Source organism: Otolemur garnettii, unplaced genomic scaffold, assembly GCF_000181295.1.
Source record: "Otolemur garnettii isolate 467f Iridium unplaced genomic scaffold, OtoGar3 scaffold00285, whole genome shotgun sequence".
NCBI classification, from domain to species: domain Eukaryota; kingdom Metazoa; phylum Chordata; class Mammalia; order Primates; family Galagidae; genus Otolemur; species Otolemur garnettii.
The window spans coordinates 213,938-233,132 of record NW_003852680.1 but is presented as its reverse complement, the minus strand read 5'-3'; the positions used below and the strand labels follow the sequence as shown (position 1 = coordinate 233,132).

General features: G+C 50.2%; 2 protein-coding genes across 3 annotated transcripts in view; one reads left to right on the top strand and one right to left on the bottom strand.

Annotated features, from left to right (window-relative positions):
* SNAP47 (synaptosome associated protein 47) overlaps positions 1–2,846 on the bottom strand; it is a 48,801-nt gene extending 45,955 nt beyond the window's left edge. For both annotated transcript variants that reach the window (XM_023508874.1, XM_023508872.1), the window contains exon 1: positions 2,665–2,846. The gene's annotated coding sequence lies outside the window, so the exon portion shown is untranslated. The remainder of the gene's footprint in view (positions 1–2,664) is intronic.
* A 129-nt stretch (positions 2,847–2,975) lies between these two features.
* On the top strand, positions 2,976–8,070 carry JMJD4 (jumonji domain containing 4). Its single transcript, XM_003803207.3, has 6 exons — positions 2,976–3,334; positions 3,655–3,820; positions 5,283–5,408; positions 5,619–5,886; positions 6,199–6,345; positions 6,637–8,070. Exons 1-6 carry the CDS (start codon positions 3,073–3,075, stop codon positions 6,925–6,927), a joined length of 1,260 nt encoding a protein of 419 aa, XP_003803255.1. The 5' UTR covers positions 2,976–3,072; the 3' UTR covers positions 6,928–8,070.
* The last annotated feature ends 11,125 nt before the right edge of the window (positions 8,071–19,195 follow it).

Here is a 19,195-nt window from a genome sequence, read left to right as displayed (position 1 = left end):
AAAAAAAAAAAAAAAACCCCAAATGAAAAAATAGTATCTAATGTACTCAAACTAATATGAAACAATACTAATATGAATATATAAACACTTACTCATACAAAAGATAAAAAACAAATATAGTCTAGCAAGAGGGAGGGGTGAGGAAGGAGAGAGCAGGAGGGAGAAGAGGGGACTGTCACTGGGAGAAGGGAGGGTATTAGGTGTGATTTCACCTTGCACAATGCAAGGGTATTCAGCATGCTCCCCTAGGTGAGGGGCTCTCCTACAACTTGAACTTTACCATGGAAGTGAGAACAATGTAACCTAAAAATGTGTTCCCTCATATTAATTTGAAAGAAAAAGAAATATGGAAAAAAATAAATTAAAAAGGTCTTTTATAGATACGATTACAGGTGATTCTTTTTTTCAATCTTAACTTGTCCAAGTATTTTCATTTTAATCCAGTAAAGAATTCTGTACCTTAACAAATCACAAAGGGACCGCAGCACACAGGGAATCAGACAATCCCCACCAGCAACGGGCCACCTCCTACTCTTATTCCCTCAATCCCTCAGACCCTGTCCTTCTGATCCTCTTTGTCCTACTTCTGGGTAAACTTCATGTCCCTGGAAATTGTCTGAACACCCCAGAACCTCCCTTATCTCTCCTTGCTCACAAGGATGAATAAAACATTTTCATCGCTGGCCAAAGGGAAAGCAGGACACATCCTCCCAGTCCTAGGATGTGACCTTTTGGTCAAGAATGAGACAACCTGGGTTGGGCGCAGGAGTGCACACCTATAATCCTAGCACTCTGGGAGGCCGAGGCAGGTGGACTGCTTGAGCTCACAAGTTCAAGACCAGCCTGAGCAAGAGCAAGACCCCCATCTCTTAGGAAAAAAACAGCCGGCATTGTGGTAAGTATCTATAGTCCCAGCTACTCAGGAGGCTGAGGCAAGAGGATTGCCTGAGCCCAAGAGTTTAAGATTGCTGTGAGCTATGACACCCTAGCACTCTACCAAGTGTGACAAAGTGAGACTCTGTCTCAAAAAAAAAAAAAAAAAAAAAAAGAATGAAACAACCTGGTCTCTAGATCTTATAAACTACAGCATTAGCCTGCAAACCCTCAAACAGTACACTCAGACCTCCAAAACTGACCCAGTGGTCTCCTGCCAGGTGCAGGAGCCCAGCATAGGTGCATCTAATTTCTCTTGAGAAGCTAAGAGAGGTTATAACTGTACTTCCTTCTGCTTCCCTGTGTGAGGCTGCCCAGACTGTACTTTCCTGCAGACCACCTTTGTGAATGATTCCCGGCTCATGCAGTAATAAACCTCTCTTTTCTGTTTTTATGCAGGTAGGTTTGAGTTGAGAAGATTCATGATGAGACATCTCCCTCTAGAGCTGCCCAGTTCCCTTCTCTGTCTGCATCTTGAACCAAAAGTCAGTTACTTGAATGATCTGTGACCTGGCCAGCTGCAGGTTTTTCCCAGCAGTGCCTTTAACATCCCCAGGCATTGGGAAAGGCATGTTAGTTTGCTAGAAAGAAATTAGCCTTGGGGCTCCGTGCCCGCGGCTCAAGTGGCTAAGGTGCCAGCCACATACACCTAAGGTGGTGGGTTCAAATCCAGCCCAGGCCACCAAACAACAATGACAGCTGCAACCAAAAAATAGCTGGGTGTTGTGGCGGGTGCCTGTGGTCCCAGCTACTTGGGAGGCTGAGGCAGGAGACTCGCTTGAGCCCAGAAGTTGGAGGTTGTTGTGAGCTGTGATGCCACTGCACTCTATCCAGGGGGACAGCTTGAGACTCTGTCTCAAAAAAAAAGAAAGAAAGAAATCGGCCTTGGGCCTGAGCTAAATTCCTGAAACCTTCACAGAAACTCCATATCCTGATCCCTGCCCACGGACACTCCTAGGTAGGACACCCCTTTTTTTCACTGCCCACAGTGAGGATGCACAGCAGTACCTCTGTACACAGGATCCCCTAATAAACACTTCGGACTGACCACCCTGGTGCTCTGTGCTTCCTTCTGAGGAATCTCAACCTGCCCCATTTGTAGACAGTCAGGGGAACTCCTGCCACCACTTTTGATGGGGGTTACTCCAGTTGCAGTTTCGGCAGGTCAAAACATCACCCTCACTGCCCACCAAACGTCCCGGTACTTCAGACCTGCAGATGTGTACCCAGCCCCAAATTCTTGCTCTCACTCTCCTCAGCTTTGTTTCAGGAATCCTCATATTCCCCACCACCCCTCTAGTTACTTACCATCTCCCTAGGTCCCCAATGCCCCTTCTAGGTCCCACTATCCCCTCCAAACCCCAGAGTCGCTTCCAGGTACCATCACCCCTCCAAATCCCAGCGTCTCCTCCAGGTCCCAATACCCCCTCTAGGTCACCAGCGTCCCTTCCAGGTCCCCAGTGTCCTCTCCAGGTCCTCAACACATCTTCCAGACCCCACCGCCACCCTAAGTCCCAGCATCCTCTCCAGGTCCCCAATGGCCCCTCCAAACCCCACCTTCAGCCCTCTACCCCTTTCTCGGCCCAGCCCACCTCCCCTGTTCCACCCAGAGGGGCTGAACCAGGACTGATCCGGCTGCTGCTAGTTTCCACCCCCCCTCCTCCCCCCCCGCCACCACCCCCGCCACCCCCGCCCCCAGCCTCTGAGCCTCAGGAAGCCGAGGGCTCGTACCGTGTCAGTCACAGTCCGGAGGGCCGGAAAGACTCAGGCACAGGCCTACCGCAGCCTTGCGTCCTGCTCCCCTAAGGCGCCTCGCGGAGGAGCGAAGAAGGAGAGCCGAGGCCTGGAAACTGGACCCAAACCCTGACGCCGGACGCGAACCCCAACCCTTTGGCAGCGCTCAGAGCGGTCGGCGCCTGCGCCAAGTGAGGGCCGCGGCGGGCCGCCCGCATGCGTGCTGGGCGGTGATCCTGGCTCGGGTCCGGTGGGAACACGGCGTCCTTGGGCTCCTGGTTCCGTACCTGCTCCAGCCGTTTCCGCTTTGGTCGGAAGTGAAAAGCGCGACCTGGGCTCCAGCCTCCGGGGCCGGGGCCGGTCCCGGAGCCTCCCGCGGCCTCCTAGTGCCCCGAGCCGGGCCGGATGGACCGTGAGACGCGCGCCCTCGCCGAGCGCTACTTCCGAGGCGGCGGGCGTGGCGACCCGAGATGCAGTCCGGTCCTGGGACGCGTGGCCTTTATTCCAGAACCCGCCTCTTTCTCCTACGCTGACTTCGTCCGCGGCTTCCTGTTGCCCAACCTTCCCTGCGTGTTTTCTAGCGCCTTCACCGAGGGCTGGGGCGGCCGGCGGCTCTGGGTGACGCCTACGGGCAGGCCAGACTTCGACCACCTGCTGCGGGTCTATGGTGAGGGCAGGATGGCGGGGCCTGAGTCCGACCTGGACGGGATTGGGGGTAGGAGCCGAGGGCGGTGAGGTCTGTGTCCAGTCCCCGGAATGAGGCAAGCTGTATCCTGGGCATCAGAGCCCAGGCCCAAACTCCGGGGATAAAGGCAAACCATGGTCATCTCAGCAGGTACCTAGACTCCCTGAGCTAGAGCTGGATATAACAGAGGGGCGCCTTGGAGAAATCCTCTGCAGGAATTCCGTTTGGAAGACGGATGGAGTCCAGGGGATTGACAGCATGGAGGACTTTAAGCAGTCTGTGCCCGACCCTTTCCCTTTCAGGAGATGTGGTTGTACCTGTTGCAAACTGCGGGGTCCAGGAATACAACTCAAACCCCAAAGAACACATGCCCCTCAGAGACTACATCACTTACTGGAAAGAGTACATCCAGGGGGGCTACTCCTCTCCCAGGGGCTGTCTCTACCTCAAAGACTGGCACCTGTGCAGGTAAACTGTCATGGGACACCAGCTGTGGCACCACCTTCCCTAGTCCGGTGTGAACCCGGTGGTATCCCCCACCTGCAGGAATAGCTGCTCTTTCTTCCCAATTAGGAATTTTGATCAATTTAAAAGAAGCATGGCTGTCTTAACATGGTTGGGAGTGTTGGCTCTTTGAGAAGGTCCGTACATTTTCATGAGCAGAAACCATTTAGTGAGACCTCCACTAGCTGGGTCAGAGTAGGTACTTGATTAATTTTGAATAAACAAGGAAACAGTTGAATTCTTGCCTAACTCCTGTGCATATAAAGCTTAGAAGGACAGAGGGAGATAGAATTCAGGCCCCTGTGATTACCATAGTCAATCTAAAGTGCATGAGAAGCACCAGCATCTGGGTTCATATCTGCCACAGGGCTACTTGTTTAGTGCAGAGAATTGCCCCAGTACACTGTGGGTCAGGTGTGCCCAGACCCTGTCTTGGCCCCAGAGATCTCCTGTTGCAATAGCAGAGACAGACAAATAGACTCAAACACCTTCTGGTACTGTGGATTTGGGATTTAGACGACTGTTTTTTTTTTGTTGTTGTTGTTGTTTGTTTTTTGGTACTCAGATAGTACAAGGGACATCTATATTAGAAAATTTTTCATTTGAAATTCAGTTTTTTACTGAGTGTCCTATATTTTATCTGGCAGAGGAAGGTCTGGGGTCAGGCATTCGGGGAGGCCACAGGAGAGGTAACATCTGAGCAGAGTTTTTACGGATAAATAGGAGTTTGTCAGCTGCATAAAGGCAGGCCAGTCACAGGGACCAAAATGGTGTTTTGGGGAACTACATGTGGCTTGTTGCTGCTAGGGCTCTCTTTTTGTCACTGTCTCTGACCAGGAGTCACATGTGAGTGAGTCCAGAAGCTCTTTCCTGCATGGCATTCCTGCGCTTGTACCTTCCTCAGGGTTGGTTTAACACACCCATGTTTGGACGCCCATTAGTGAGGTTGTGGGAGTGGACCCAGAGGGAGGGAGGGGTTGGAAGGGTAAATAGGCAGGCCTTGTGCCTGGGCCTGTTGCTGGCAGATGAGTTAGGTTTGCTGGAATCAGTGAAGAGTGAAGAGGACCACAGTTGGTAACCAGACAATGCCAGGGATACATTCAGAGCTCTCAGCTCAGCCAGAGGCTAAAATTCCACCAGAGGTGGTACTGCCTTTGTGAGCAGTGCTTTATCACAGGGCACCTCAGAGCCACCTTAGTGGCTTAATGGTTCTGTGTTTCTGTGGTTCTGTGGTTTGGGTGTGGCTCAGCTTGGCCCCCTGGGGACTGTGGCTATGTGGCAGCTCTGTAGAACTGGGTGGTCCTGGGTGATTACTGGAAGCCCAGCTCCTATAATCCTGTACATCTCACTTGCCAGTGTGGGCAAGCTGCCAAGATGGGAGGGCAGGGAGGTGGGCCTCCTTCTGAGCCTACCATCCTCTCCACAGGGACTCCTCAGCAGAGGATGTGTTCACCTTGCCTGTGTACTTCTCATCTGACTGGCTGAACGAGTTCTGGGATGCCCTGGATGTGGATGACTACCGATTTGTCTATGCTGGGCCCAAGGGCACCTGGTGAGACCACCTGGCTTATAGGCCCAGGCTTACAGGAAGAGGGGTCTGTTTATCATAAATGTCAGAGCTAGGGTCTGTCCTGTATGACTAAGGGGCCACCCTCCTTCAGATGGAGGCCTTTGGGGTACTAAATCAGTTAACCTATTCAGAAGGAGCTAAGCCCATGCTGGACACCACAAGGCACTAACCAGGAGCTTGTGTTACATGCAGGTCTCCATTCCACGCTGACATCTTCCGCTCCTTTAGCTGGTCCGTCAACATCTGTGGGAGGAAGAAGTGGCTCCTCTTCCCTCCAGGGCAGGAGGAGGCCCTGCGGGATCGCCATGGTAGCCTGCCCTATGATGTGACCTCCCCCTTGCTTCTTGATGCCCATCAGTACCCAAGGCGCCAGCACTGTGGCCCACCCCTGGAGGTCACACAGGAGGCGGGCGAGATGCTATTCGTACCCAGTGGGTGGCACCACCAAGTCCACAACCTGGTGAGACTGGCAAGGCCACCTGGCTGGAGCAGCCTATCTCCCTGCTTAATGTGCACCTGCTCTGGTCCTCGGCAGCCTGCAGACCAGCCAGTCCCTTATGGTGTCTGGAGGCCCTGCCAAACCACTCCCTGCCTGTTCCTCCCCTGGGCTGGCTGTGTTCTGAGATGGCCCCAGCTGGTATTTTTTCCTCTCTGCAGAGTGGGCATGGCTGGGAGGCAGGAGCAGCCCCTCTCAGGGGCAGAGGGCTAGACCCCTATGGGGTGTTCCAAACACACCAAGGGCTTGTTGCCAACTGCTCTCTGTCCCTGCCAGGATGACACCATCTCCATCAACCACAACTGGGTGAATGGCTTCAACCTAGCCCACATGTGGCACTTCCTGCAGCAGGAGCTGCGAGCGGTGCAGGAGGAAATTGGCGAGTGGAGGGACTCCATGCCCAACTGGAACCACCACTGCCAGGTGGGGCAGCCTGGTGGAGTAGGAACTGAGACTGGGGAAGAGAGTGTAGGGCAGGGACTCACTAGGGCTGGCTGTGACCACCTACAGGGTCAGGGAGGACAGAAGGTGGGCATAGGCTGTGTGGGTGATGGGTCTGCCTGGCCAGCCCTAGTAGTGCTCAGCCTCTTGGTGCCTATGTTTACTGGTCCCTGCTCTTTGTCTTCAAGTACAGGGGCCTGTGTCTGGAGCCCTTACAGTCTGGAGCTGTGTCCATGGCTTCTGGCTTACAGGCCTCTCTCCCCTCTGGCCCAGGTCATCATGCGGTCCTGCTCAGGCATCAACTTTGAAGAATTCTATCACTTCCTCAAGGTCATCGCTGAAAGGAGGCTGCTTGTCTTGGGCAAGGGCATGGCAGAGGGCAGTGCAGGTGCTGAGCTGGGCCCTGAACAGGCAGCGTTTGATGTCGGGCGCATCTCAGAGGTGCTGGCCTCTGTAGTTGAACACCCAGACTTCCAGAGAGTGGATACCAGCATGTTTTCACCACAGCCTGAGGAGCTGCTGCAGCAGCTTAGGGAGGCTGTTGGTGTCACCATGGTCCTTTAGTGTTCCTGCCCCACCTTGAGCCATGTGGCCTGGATGTTCCAGGAATGGCCCTTCCTGTGCATCCACTGGAATCCTGGCCATCTGTGACCATTGTCCAGGTCCCTGTTCTCAGGTGGGGCCTGGTGAGGTCAGGGGCCTTGGATCTGCTGAGAGGGTGCTAGATGGGGACATTGGTCCATCTGACCTGCAGCAAACCTGCAGGAGCTCAGGCTGGATGGCATTGTGACCAGGTTTTCTTGGAGCCACCACACCCCTAGTGAAGGCTAGGGCACCTGAGCTGAGGGGCATCTGTGTCCTGTCTGCCTGCTCTTGAGGCTCCTCCTGGTGGTGCTGTGCTTCCATGTGCTTACCAGGGCCTTGAGGTGGGGAAGCTGAGCTTGCCCCACTCTCCCATGTGGGGGACTTGGAGGGTGGGCTACAGAGCCTATGGCCCAGGCGTTCCTTTCCCACAGCCCCCACATGGCAGGCCTGGTCTCTGCCCTCAGGAAAGCCTGGCTGCTCCTCTGCCAGGCTCAGGGCCCTCTCCCCCTCCCTGAATTCTGGGCTGGGAGGGTGCCTGCTGTTTCTCATGCTTGCTGCACACTGTAGGTGCCCTATAAATCCTTGAGGGAGGAGGGAGCAGGCAGGTAGTGTGTTACCTGCCCAGCACCTCCACCTATAGCTCACCCATCTCAGTGCTACCTCGCCCTCTGCATGGTTGAGTCTTCTGGTGACATTGTTCTCAGGAGTGCTGTCCCCACCTCTACATGCTGGGCACAAAGGTTGAGGTGAGCAGGCTGCTTACCAGGGCCTCACCCTGAACCTCATGGAAGTATAGCTGGCCAGCAGGGCTGGCATGTGCTATAGGGGTATGATTCTTGGGCCATCCATGGCTCTGAGGCTCCCTGCTCCTGCAGGAGATGCCCTAGACCTCAGCCTTCTGGCAGTAACGACGAGAGGAGCAGGGCTCTGTCTACATCCTTGACCCCTAGTCCACTCCTTTTCCATTGGTCCTGGATCTGCCATCCCCACCCCAGCAACAGAGGATGCATCTGACTGCTGTGCCATCCAATGTGGCCACCTTGACTCCTGGCCAGCATGGATACCCAGGAGGGCAGGGACTAATGTCTGTTGAATAAATTATGCTAAGTGCCTGGAAGAACAGCTGTACACAGTATGCCTCTAGTGTGTTTGTCAAATGGACTCCAGCCAACACCTTCCCAGGTACCTGGGCATTGGTTCCTCTGCCTATTCCCAGGGATTCCTGGTATGACTGCACCAAGGCCAGGGACCCTGGGGTGGCATTTCACACCTACCAATGGAGATAGCAGTTGCTCAAACTGCAGATCACCCACCAGCTGAGGCTGGTGGAATCACCCGCCAGCTGAGGCCCCCTGTGGTGGAAAGGGAGATGGCCGTGCAGGGTGGGCCCTAGGGGAGCACTTTTTACACTTACTCCCCTCTAGTCCCTAGAAAACCTTCAAGTCTGGTCCTCAAGAGTGAGCTTGGGGCTGGGAGGCGTGGTGGCAAGCCCCAGTGAGCTGCAGCTTCAGCACCTCCTGGGCAGCAGCGCTTAGCACCAGTGACCTCCAGGAGCCAAGCCTGTGCTGACCCAGCACTCAAACTTCAGTGACTAGGCACAGGACAGATGTGATGTGAGAGCCCAGCAGAAAGGACTAGGTGCAGTGGCTCCTGCCTGTAATCCCAGCACTTTGGGAGTCAGAGAGGCATATCACTTGAACCCAGGAGTTTGGGTTGCAGAGAGCTGTGATCATCCCGCTGTACTCCAGCCTGGGCCACAGAGCAAGACCCTGTTTCAAAGAAAAAATTTAAGGTGGGAGAATAATTAAAAATATCAGCACCACAAACTCAATTCAAATTGGGGTAGAGGGGGAAGGAGAGAGGATTGATGTGCTCCCACCTAACAGGCATAATACCTAACAAACGCAAACACTCTAACCGAATCATTTGTACCCTTACGTTAATCTGAAATTTTTAAATGAGAGAAAATAAAAATAACAGCACCTTCAAGTTGTTTGAGGGTGGTGCCTCCCTGTCCAAGATCCCATATTAAGGATCTGATTGCAAAACATCCTCACAGTAGGAATGATTACTGACTGCTGCTGTGCCATCCAGTGTGGCACAAGAAGGACACTTAGGTGCTTTATGGTGTCAAGAGGCAGCCAGAGGTCATGCAGGTCACAGCCATCCAGCACTGGGCTGTGTGGTCCTCACATGCTCCCGACTGGGTGTCTAGGGTCACTTAGGCCTCCTAGGTTGAAGATGTATGCAGACACTGGTTAGAGCCCTCTTGCCCTCACAGGCACTTTTTTCTAGGGGGCATATTCAGGCAGTTACAGATGCAGCAAGGAAAAGAAGTCCTGGGCGCAGGTTCTGAGCAGCAGCAGGTCAGGGAGTGGAAATCCACCTCCTAGCCAGCACCTGATGGGCCCCAATTGTTTAGGGGCAGTGACTTCTGAGCCTCTTGGCCTCCGGTTGGCAAGAATGAGAAAAAATGCTAACATTTGGGCCAAGTGGGCACAGGGAGGAAGCCACTGCACAGACTTCTGGACTGGATGTCAGGTTTAAGCCTTGAAATAGCCACCCTCGGCTTGACTACCCTGTCCTGGGAGTCTGTTGGGGCAGGGAAGTGGCAGTAGGACATTAGGACACATGTGGGGTGCACAGAAGGAATTACACCTGGACCTTGGAGCCTGAGCAGGCTATCACCATGGTGAACTGTCTCCATTGTGGAAAGCCTCCTTCTAGGGGCCAGAGAGGTGGCAGTGAAGTGTTACAGAGATGTGTAGGTGAGTCCCTACCTTGCTAAGTGGGATGAGACAGTAAGGATAGTTGGGTGCACAATGCCCAGGACACCCAAATGGCAGGAGGCCGAAAAACAGCAGCTCAAGGCCTAACATCAAGTGGAAATAGTGCAAAGACTGATATACCCACAAACATGGAGAAAGTGGCCCCAACCACATCTAAAGCTGGGTAGTGGGGAGGGGGCGGTGGCCAACATTCCTGTGGGAAAGCTGAGAAATAAAGTTCCACCCTGTCCACACAAACACCAACCTGGGAGGAAACGGAGGACAGCCCAGAGGCCTGGGAGTGAGGGCACACAGTACATCCAGCCCTGACCTGCCCACCTGCTCCCCCACCACTCCCGCCCTACGGAGATAGGGAGGGATGAGACTGTGATTTGGCCAAGGCAACTGTGTCTGTGGAGGCTGAGGTAGAGCCACCCTTCCCAGGGCAGGTTGCTCAAGCAGGGCAAAGCCAATCTCCTTGCATCTGGGGGCTGTGGCCCCCACAGAAGGCGCCTCCCCCAGGGACATCCTTAAGTTCCTGCACCTGCCCTACAGTCCACATCCCACGTCTAGCGCATCTCCAATGGCCACATCCAAGGTCTCTTCCTTTCCTTTCTGCTCATCCATGCTCTGGGGCTTGGTAATTAGAGCTAGTTCCCATTCCCTGGGTGGGAGTGGGGTGACAGATGACCGTGCTGGAGTCTCTCCCAAGCCCAGACCAGGGTCCTCTGTTGGCTGAGCCCTGGGGTCCCATACAGGGACTTGGCTTAGGAGGCAGCAACTTCAGGCCTCAGCTAACCTAGCGCAGGCTTCCACAGGCCTCCCCACATGCGTGCAGGGCGGGGTAAGGGTGTGAGGTGAAGGCATTTACCTCTGGGAGCTGGAAGGATGGTCCTGCAGTTGCTGACCTAGCGTGGACCATCAGTTCAAGGGATGAGTGTGCACAGCCCCTTCCCTAAGGCCTTGGCCTAAACGTGTCCCTGAGCTGCCCAGCGACCTCGAGTTGTACCCCACAGAGTCAGCAGTCCTGGGGGCACTGGGCCTCTCACCCTTGCTCATCCTCACACTCCAGGCTCCTGACCCAGCCGGGCTCCTTTCCCTGCTCCCCTCTCCGACAGCCAGCCGCTCTCCTGGGAGATAGTGCCCGTCCCGCAGGCAGGACACCTGCACTGCTCGCCTACAGCTCACTTCTGGTTAGGCGCCGCCCTCGCAGAACTGAGCTCTCCTTCCCCGCCCGCCTTACACCTCCCTCCCTTGGGTAGGCAGCCCCCTGAGGTCAGCCGCCGTCGCAGGTCGCCGGCTTGGCTGGAAGGTCTCGGCTCTCTCCGGCCTCTGTCCGACCTGGGGGTGGAGGCCCAGTAGTTCCTCAAACCCTGCCAGCTTCCTGCCGTGGCAGAGGAAAGTCGCTCAGACTCCCGGCTCAGGGACTCGCTGCCCTGCTGCTAGGGCCCCGTAAGGACAAGGCCCTGGCCCGCAGGGCTGTGGTACTGGGAAGTGCGGTGCAGGTGAGAGGAGCAGCCCCACGCCTAGAGGGGCGCCGTGGACTGGGAGGCGGCCGAGTTAGCCTGGGAGTTTCCTGGCTCTCAGTGCGTCCGTGAGCATGACGGGCACTGTCGCCCCCTGGTGGCCAGCACTTGCTCCGCAGCTCAGGCGAGAACCAGAGAAGAAACCTTGCTTGCGTGCGAGTGTCCAAGGCGTGCAGTTACAGTAGCGGCTTAAAGGAACTCCTCCGCTCCCTCCGCGTCCCGGAGGTACCCCTTCACCCACCATGCCTTGGGGCCGACCTCCAAAGGGGAGAGACCACAGCTCCAACAGGACCCTGTGCCATGCTTGGCACCACCCCAGGACTAAGGTGACCAGATTTTCACATTGGTAAAGCGGGACACCATTGGGGGCGGGGGGCGGGCCCTGACAACAATGCAAACTTTGATAAGCAGTTCTCCATAATCAGTTCTCAACAATTATTTGTTACTATTAAGGTTTAACATTATAAAATGAACAAAAATAATATAAAACGCATATCCTGGCAAAATAGCCACATGGCAGCCAAAAATCATATATTCCTTTCCTGTTCTCCCGTGTTCCCTAGTTTGTCGTGCATTCTTTCCAAAAATTGGGGCTTTTTTAAAATGCCGCAGGACACAGGACAAATTGTTAAAAATCAGGACTGTCTGGCCAAAAGCGGAGGTCTGGCCACCTTACTCTAGAGGGGGCGGGCTCATTGGTTTGTTCCAGACAGTTTGGCTCCTTCTGAGCTAATTGTCCTTGTCTAGAAGCAAGGGAGGGAGCCAGTCTCCTTCTGATACCTTGCCCAGGAGTGGGGTAGGGGGTTTACATTAGCCTTTTCATTTCCAAATGAAGTTACATTAACCTCTTCATTCCCAAATGGAGTTACAATAACCTCTTCATTCCCAAATGGAGTTACATTAACCTTTTCAGCAGCCGAAATCCCATTCTCCCGCTGTTCCCTAGCTTGTCATGCATTCTTTCCAAAAATCGGGACTTTTAAAAAATGCCGCGGGACATAGGACAAATTGTTAAAAATTGGGACTGTCCCGCCAAAAGCAGGACGTCTGGTCACCTTACCCAGGATGCTCTCTGTTCAGTAGGACCTCCAGGAAATTTAAACAGTGGAATTAAACACACTTTAAAATTACAAGAAGGTTAAAAAAGTCAAAAGGAACATTTGAAAATAGGGTTGGCTGAAGATATATACAAATTTTGGAAGGCAGTGAAAGCAGTGCTTAGACAGAACTTTAGGGCATTAAATGTCTATGTTAAAAAGGAATAATAATCTCAAGTCAATAACCTTTCTTTTTTCTTTCTCTCTCTCTTTTTTTTTTAATTGGAGATAGAGTATTAAGCCGTTGCCCAGGATAGAGTGGTGTCACAGTTCACAGCAACCTCTAACTCGGGCTTAAGCGATTCTCTTGCCTCAGTTTTTCTATTTTTAGTCAAGACAGGGTCTCGCTTTTGCTTAGGCTGGTCTCAAACTCGTAAGCTCAAGCAATCCACCCACTCCGGCCTCCCAGAGTGGTAGAATTACGGGTGTTATGAGCCACCGTGCCTGGCCTCTTTTTTTCTTTTTTGAGATAGGGTCTGGCTCTGTCACCCATGCTGGAGTGCAGTGGCATCATCATAGTGACCTCAAACTCCTAGGTTCAAGTGATCCTCTTGCTTTAGTTTCCCCAATAGCTAAGACTACAGCTGCCACCACATCTGGCTGCTATCATTATTATTATTATTACTATCAAGAGAGACAGGGGTCTCACTATGTTGTTCAGGCTGGTCCTCCCACCTTTGCCTCCCAAAGAGCTGGGATTACAGGCCTAAGCCACAGCCTGAAACCAGTAAGATACTGGAAAAGAAAAACAAACAGAATTTAGAGTAAACAGAAGGAAAAGAACAAAAGATTCTGAGTGAAATCAGTGAAATAGAAAAAACAGAATAACTATAAGACAAAAAGTGAGCTCATAAAACACCAACACTCAACTGAAATTAGAAATTAAAGACAGTGCTATTTTAGGATTATCTAAAAAAAAAGAGAGAGCGAGAAAGATAAAATATACTACCAACTGTACAAAAATGGAAAAATATTTAGAGAAGAATAATATGAAGTGCAAATATACAAGCTTGGACAATTAAGTTCACAAACTCATCTTAGAATAAGTACTACTTATCTCACTGCTGAATATCACTGTGGTCACCTCAAAGAACTCCCCTTGGGAAGCTATGCACCAGCACCAGTGCCTTGTCCACCCTTCAATGCACTTCTTCTAGGACGAGTTCAAGAGCTTAATTGTCTGACCTCATATGATGACAACTCTGATAGGCATTCCAGAAAAGAGTTCCAAAATGCTTTAAAGGGTAGATGAGGTGCTGGCATTGGTGCATAGCTTCCCAGGGGGAGTACTTCAAAGGTGACCATTCAGCAATGAGGTATATAGCACTTTCTCTAGGATGAGTTTGTGAACTTAATTGTCTGACTGCACATTAGATAGTTTAATTAAATGGACAAACTATTAGAAACCTACAAGCTACTCAAAGTTACTTACAATAAAATGAATAATATGAATAGAATCACAGTGAAGACACTATATATATATATATATATACACACACACATATATATATTTTTTGAGACAGAACCTCAAGCTATCACCCTGGATAGAATGCTGTGGCATCACAGCTCACAGCAATCTCCAGCTCCTGGGCTCAAGAGATTCTCCTGCCTTTGCCTCCCAAGTAGCTGGGACTATAGGTGCCTGCCACAATGCCCAGCTATTTTTTGGTTGCAGCCATCATTGTTGTTTGGCAGGCTGGGGCTGTATTCCAACCTGCCAGTTCCAGTGTATGTTGCTGGCACCTTAGCTGCTTGAGCCACAGGCACCAAGCCAAGACACTATATTAATGATAAAAATAACTCACCAAGAAAATCTCATGTCCACAAACTTTACTGGTGAATGCCACTAAACGTGGAGATTTACTATCAATTCTTCCCAAACTCTCCAAAAAATATGAATAGAAGCAGTTCTGAAACTTCTGAAAGTATTTGATGAAGCAGTAATATCATGATAACAAAACATATAAACATAAGAAAAGAAAAAATTCAGCTAGGTGTAGTGGTTCATACCTGTCACCTCAGCAGTTTGGAAAGCAGGAGGATCACTTGAGACCAGAAGTTCAAGATCCCCTTGGGCAGCACAGCCAGTCCCCATCTCAACAAAAAACAAAAAATTCAGCCACACATGGTGGTGCACACCTGTAGTTCCTGAAACTTGGGAGGCTGAGGATCTTAAGGCTGGGAGTTTGAGAATGCAACAAGAATGATTGTACCATGGCACTCCAGCCTGGGCAACAGAGTACTAAAATAAAATAAAATAAACAAGAAAAGAAAAAATCACAACAATGTATCTTATAACTATAAACGCAAAATTCTCCAAAAAATTCCCTCCCCAAAGAAAACAGAATGCAGCAACATGTAAAAATAATTATATCCTATGCTAAAGTTGAATGTATCCTACCAATACAAACTTGATTAGCAGCCAAAAAGTATTTAACATGACACACTATATCAGTACAATACTAAACAAAACCATATGACCATCTCAATAGACGTGTAAAATGAATTTGAAAAAATCCACCGTCTTTTCATGATGAAAACATTCAACAAAGTAGGAATAGGAGGTAACAACCTTAGACTGATATAGGGCATGTGAAAAAACAAACAGTTAACAACATACTTAATGGTGAAGGCTGGTATACTTAATGCCCTAAGATCGGCTCGGCGCCTGTGGCTCAAGTGGCTAAGGCGCCAGCCACATACACCTAAGCTGGCGAGTTCGAATCCAGCCTGGGCCCACCAAACAACAATGATGGCTGCAACCAAAAAACAGTCAGGCATTGTGGCAGGTGCCTGTAGTCCCAGCTACTTGGGAGGCGGAGGCAGGAAACTCGCTTGAGCCTAGGAGTTGAAGGTTGCTGTGAGCTGTGATGCCATAGCACTCTACCCAGGGCAACAGCTTGAGGCTGTGTCTCAAAAAAAAATGCCCTAAGATCATAAACAAGATGTTATAAATACAGGTATATCTATTTTCACCACAGGTATTCATCATAGCACTGGAGGTGTTAGCCAGGACAATTTGGCAACAGAAATAAAATGCACCTATATCAGAAAGAAAGTACAGTTATCTTTATTTGCAAATCATATGATCTTATATTTAGAAAATGGTAAGAATTAACTAAAAACTATTAGAGATAATAAATAAATGAGTTCAACAAAGTTAACAAGATACAAAATCAATTGTATTTTTGCTCACAAAAATGAATAACCCCAAAATGAATTTTTAAAAAAATTTTTATCATAGAATTAAAAGCAAAATACTTAGGAATAGCTTTTAAACAGGAAGTTTAAACTTGAACACTGAAAACTACAATACTTGGCTAGCATTGGAAACACATAGGTATCATCCCTGAGCATTCTCTGGGCTCTGGGGACATTACCTTCTTAGGGAGAGGGAAGGGCTTACATTCATGTCCTTTGTATTATTAGAAATGGGCTCAGTGTAAGGTCTACACATCCAAATGAGTGTCTCCCTTTCTCTGGGTAGAGACTGAGGCCCACAAAGAGAGGGAATGATGATCCATATCCCAGAGGGCAGAGAATGATGATCCATATTCAAGAGGGCAGAATATCAGGTACTGATTCCCTTCACCCAACCTCTGCCCAATGTACAGTATTTAAAGGATTTCCAGGATTGGTGCCTGTGGCTCAAGTGGCTAAGGCGCCAGACACATACACCTAAGGTGGCGGGTTCAAATCCAGCCTGGGCCTGCCAAACGACAATGATGGTTGCAACCAAAAAAAAAAAAAAAATAGCCTGGCGTTGTGGCGGGCGCCTGTGGTCCCAGCTACTTGGGAGGTGGAGGCAGGAGACTCGCTTGAGCCCAGGAGTTGGAGGTTGCTGTGAGTTGTGATGCCACGGCACTCTACCTGGGGGGACAGCTTGAGGCTCTGTCTCAAAAAAAAAAAAAAAAATAAAGGATTTCCAGATACCCTACCAATAGGTTTTTTAAGAGAAAAACCTGGGGACCGAGCACAGTAGATCATACCTGTAATCCTAGTGCTCTGGGAAGCAGAGGTGGGTGGATTGCCCTAGACTCACAGGCTCAAGACCAGCATGAGCCAGAGCGAGACCCTCATCTGTAAAAATAGCCAGAGGTTGTGGCTGGTGCCTGTAGTCCCGGCTACTCAGGAGACTGAGGCAAGAAAACCACATAGGCCCAAGAGTTTGAAGTTGCTGTGAGCTATGATGCCACAGTACTCCACTGAGAGTGACAAAGTAAGATTCTATATCATAAAAAAAGAAAGAAAGAGAGAGTCCTGGGATCCAGACATCTGAGGATGGGAAGCTAGATATTCTAATTCTGAGGCAAAAGGCGCTTGGAAGATTGAGGTTTCCAAGAGGCTGAGTTCCCTAAATTTACGGAACATTGAGAGGAAATGTTCAGGGTCATTGAGAGGAAATTTTAGAATCAAAGATGATAGGAATTTGAACAAGGCACAGCATGCATTAGAGACCATAAAACCAGGGTTAGTTCCTGAGAAAGAATAGTCTCTCACACCCCATCCACCCTCCTCCAAACTTCACACCCTTTTCACCTCATCCCTGCCATCCACAACTTGGATGACTCAGTTCCCAGCATTTCTCTGTTCAAAAAGCAATAGCAGTGTGGCCAGAGCCTTGAGAAAACCTGTATGGAACTTCTTACCTAGGATGTGGCAGACACCAGGGAAGGAAAGGGAAATTGGAAATCCATCACTTCCTACCTCCAATTATGAAAGACTTGAGAAATAATTATCTGACCCTACATGTGTAAACTGGCACAAGAACTCTGGAGGGCACCCACCCTATGACTCGGTTATTTTATTCTACTATATATACTAGAACAATGTTTCTATGAGTAACAGAATCTATGCAAGACAGACAACTTACTAGGTGAAAACAAACACCCTTTATTAGGTTCAAAGAGAGTTAACATTTTTTTTGTTAACAAACTTAAAGTAAAATAGAGACATGAGTTTTCCAAGTTTTAGAATGCATCAATTTATAAATAGACATGGGTTCTAAATATCTATGTCAGAACTTTTTAAAAAAGTTATTAATATCACCAACTGGCCCACATTTGAATTTCCCCATTCGTCCCACAGGTTGCCAATCTAGGATTCCATGGAGAAGCCAAATACACCCACTGTGTCACATGGGTATACATCTGGTCTTGGTCTAGAGGCTGCAGGACAACACCCGGAAGTAAACACTACCTCTCTTGCTAGTGAAGCCTTGTGGGACCTTTATGGTGACTCTAGCACAGGACCAAGGTAAGAACCTCTCCCGTTCCTTCTGCGCATGTGCTGCCCTGCCCACTCCCAGCACTTTTCTTGTAGAAAAATACAGATTCTTGTGTTCTCCCATGGTTGCTGACCTAGTCGGGGGTTGGATTCTGCTCCATGAATATTGCCATCAGGAAGAAATACAGCCCAGGTGCCTTGAAGAGTTGTGGCCAGGAGTTCCCCAGAGACCACACAACTAGACAAGCTGAATTTGTAAGGCAGTCTCTTTATTCAGGAGCCAGTCAGTGACTGCCTCAGTGTCCCAACGAGGGGTTTCTGAGAGCAGCCCTAGAAGGGGTCAGGTTTTTGTTTGTTTTTGTTTGTTTTGAGACCGAGCCTCAAGCTGTCAACCCTGGGTAGAGTGCCATGGCATCACAACTCACAGCAACCTCCAACTCCTGGCTCAAGCGATTCTCTTGCTTCAGCCTCCCAAGTAGCTGTGACTACAGGCGTCCACCACAACACCCGGCTATTTTTTGGTTGCAGTCGTCATTGTTGTTTGGCAAGTCCAGGCTGGATTCAAACCTGCCAGCTCAGTTGTATATGGCTGGTACCTTAGCCACTTGAGCCACAGGCGCCAAGCCAAGCCAAGGGGTTGGGTTTTTTTTTTTTTCCTTTGAGACAGAGCCTCAAGCTGTCCCCCTGGGTAGAGTGCTGTTGCATCACAGCTCACAGCAACCTCCAACTCCTGGGCTCAAGCAAGTCTCCTGTGCCTCAGCCTCCCAAGTAGGTGGGACCACAGGCGCCCACACAATACCTGGCTATTTTTTGGTGGCAGACATCATTGTTTTGGCAGGCTCGGGCTGGATTCAAACCTGCCACCTCACTTAAGCCACAGGCGCTGAGCCAGGGGGTCAGTTTTTAAGGCTTGTTCTGTATCCTGGTTGGTACCCAGGCTGTCCAGGTGCATCTGGGTGGGGTAGCAGGAAAGCATCGTACAGAAGCAGAATTTTGTGGTTAGCTATGTCATACATCTTGGTTTTAATATTTTCCCCTATACATCTTAGTTCCAGTACTTTTCCATACATCTTTGTCTTAGTATTCATACGTCTTTGTCTCGTATTCTCTTCACCTGGTATTGTCTAATGGTCAGTCCAGGGACAGTTGGTTCATTTCCCAGGGAGTTAGTCAAGCAAGAAACTGGGAGTGAACTAGAAGCAGGAATCAATTAGTACTTTCTCATTTATCTTGGGGGTGAACTAGACTTATTTGATCTCTTTTCTTAAAGCTTGCAGTCCAGAAATTTGCCAAGAGTTAACAAGTATTTTTAATTATAGCCTAAACTTAACAGAAAGAACCTCAGGCAGCAGGACGAGTGTCCTTCCACTTGGTGGAAGCAGAAACACAGTGGAGTTAAGGAGGGTGGGCCTGGCATGTGGCTCTGATCCAGGGAGCTGGGTCAAGGCTGAGAAGGAGCGACTCAGGTTTTTCTGTCCACAATAGCTTTGTCAGAAGACAGCACTGCTGAAGGGTGGGGATGGGTTTCCAGGGATGCAAAAGCTGATACCAGAAGCTCCACAATGTGGGGTGGTCATGTCCAAGATAGAGGTGAGGACAGAAGTTTGAGTCAGGGTAGTGTGTGTGTGTG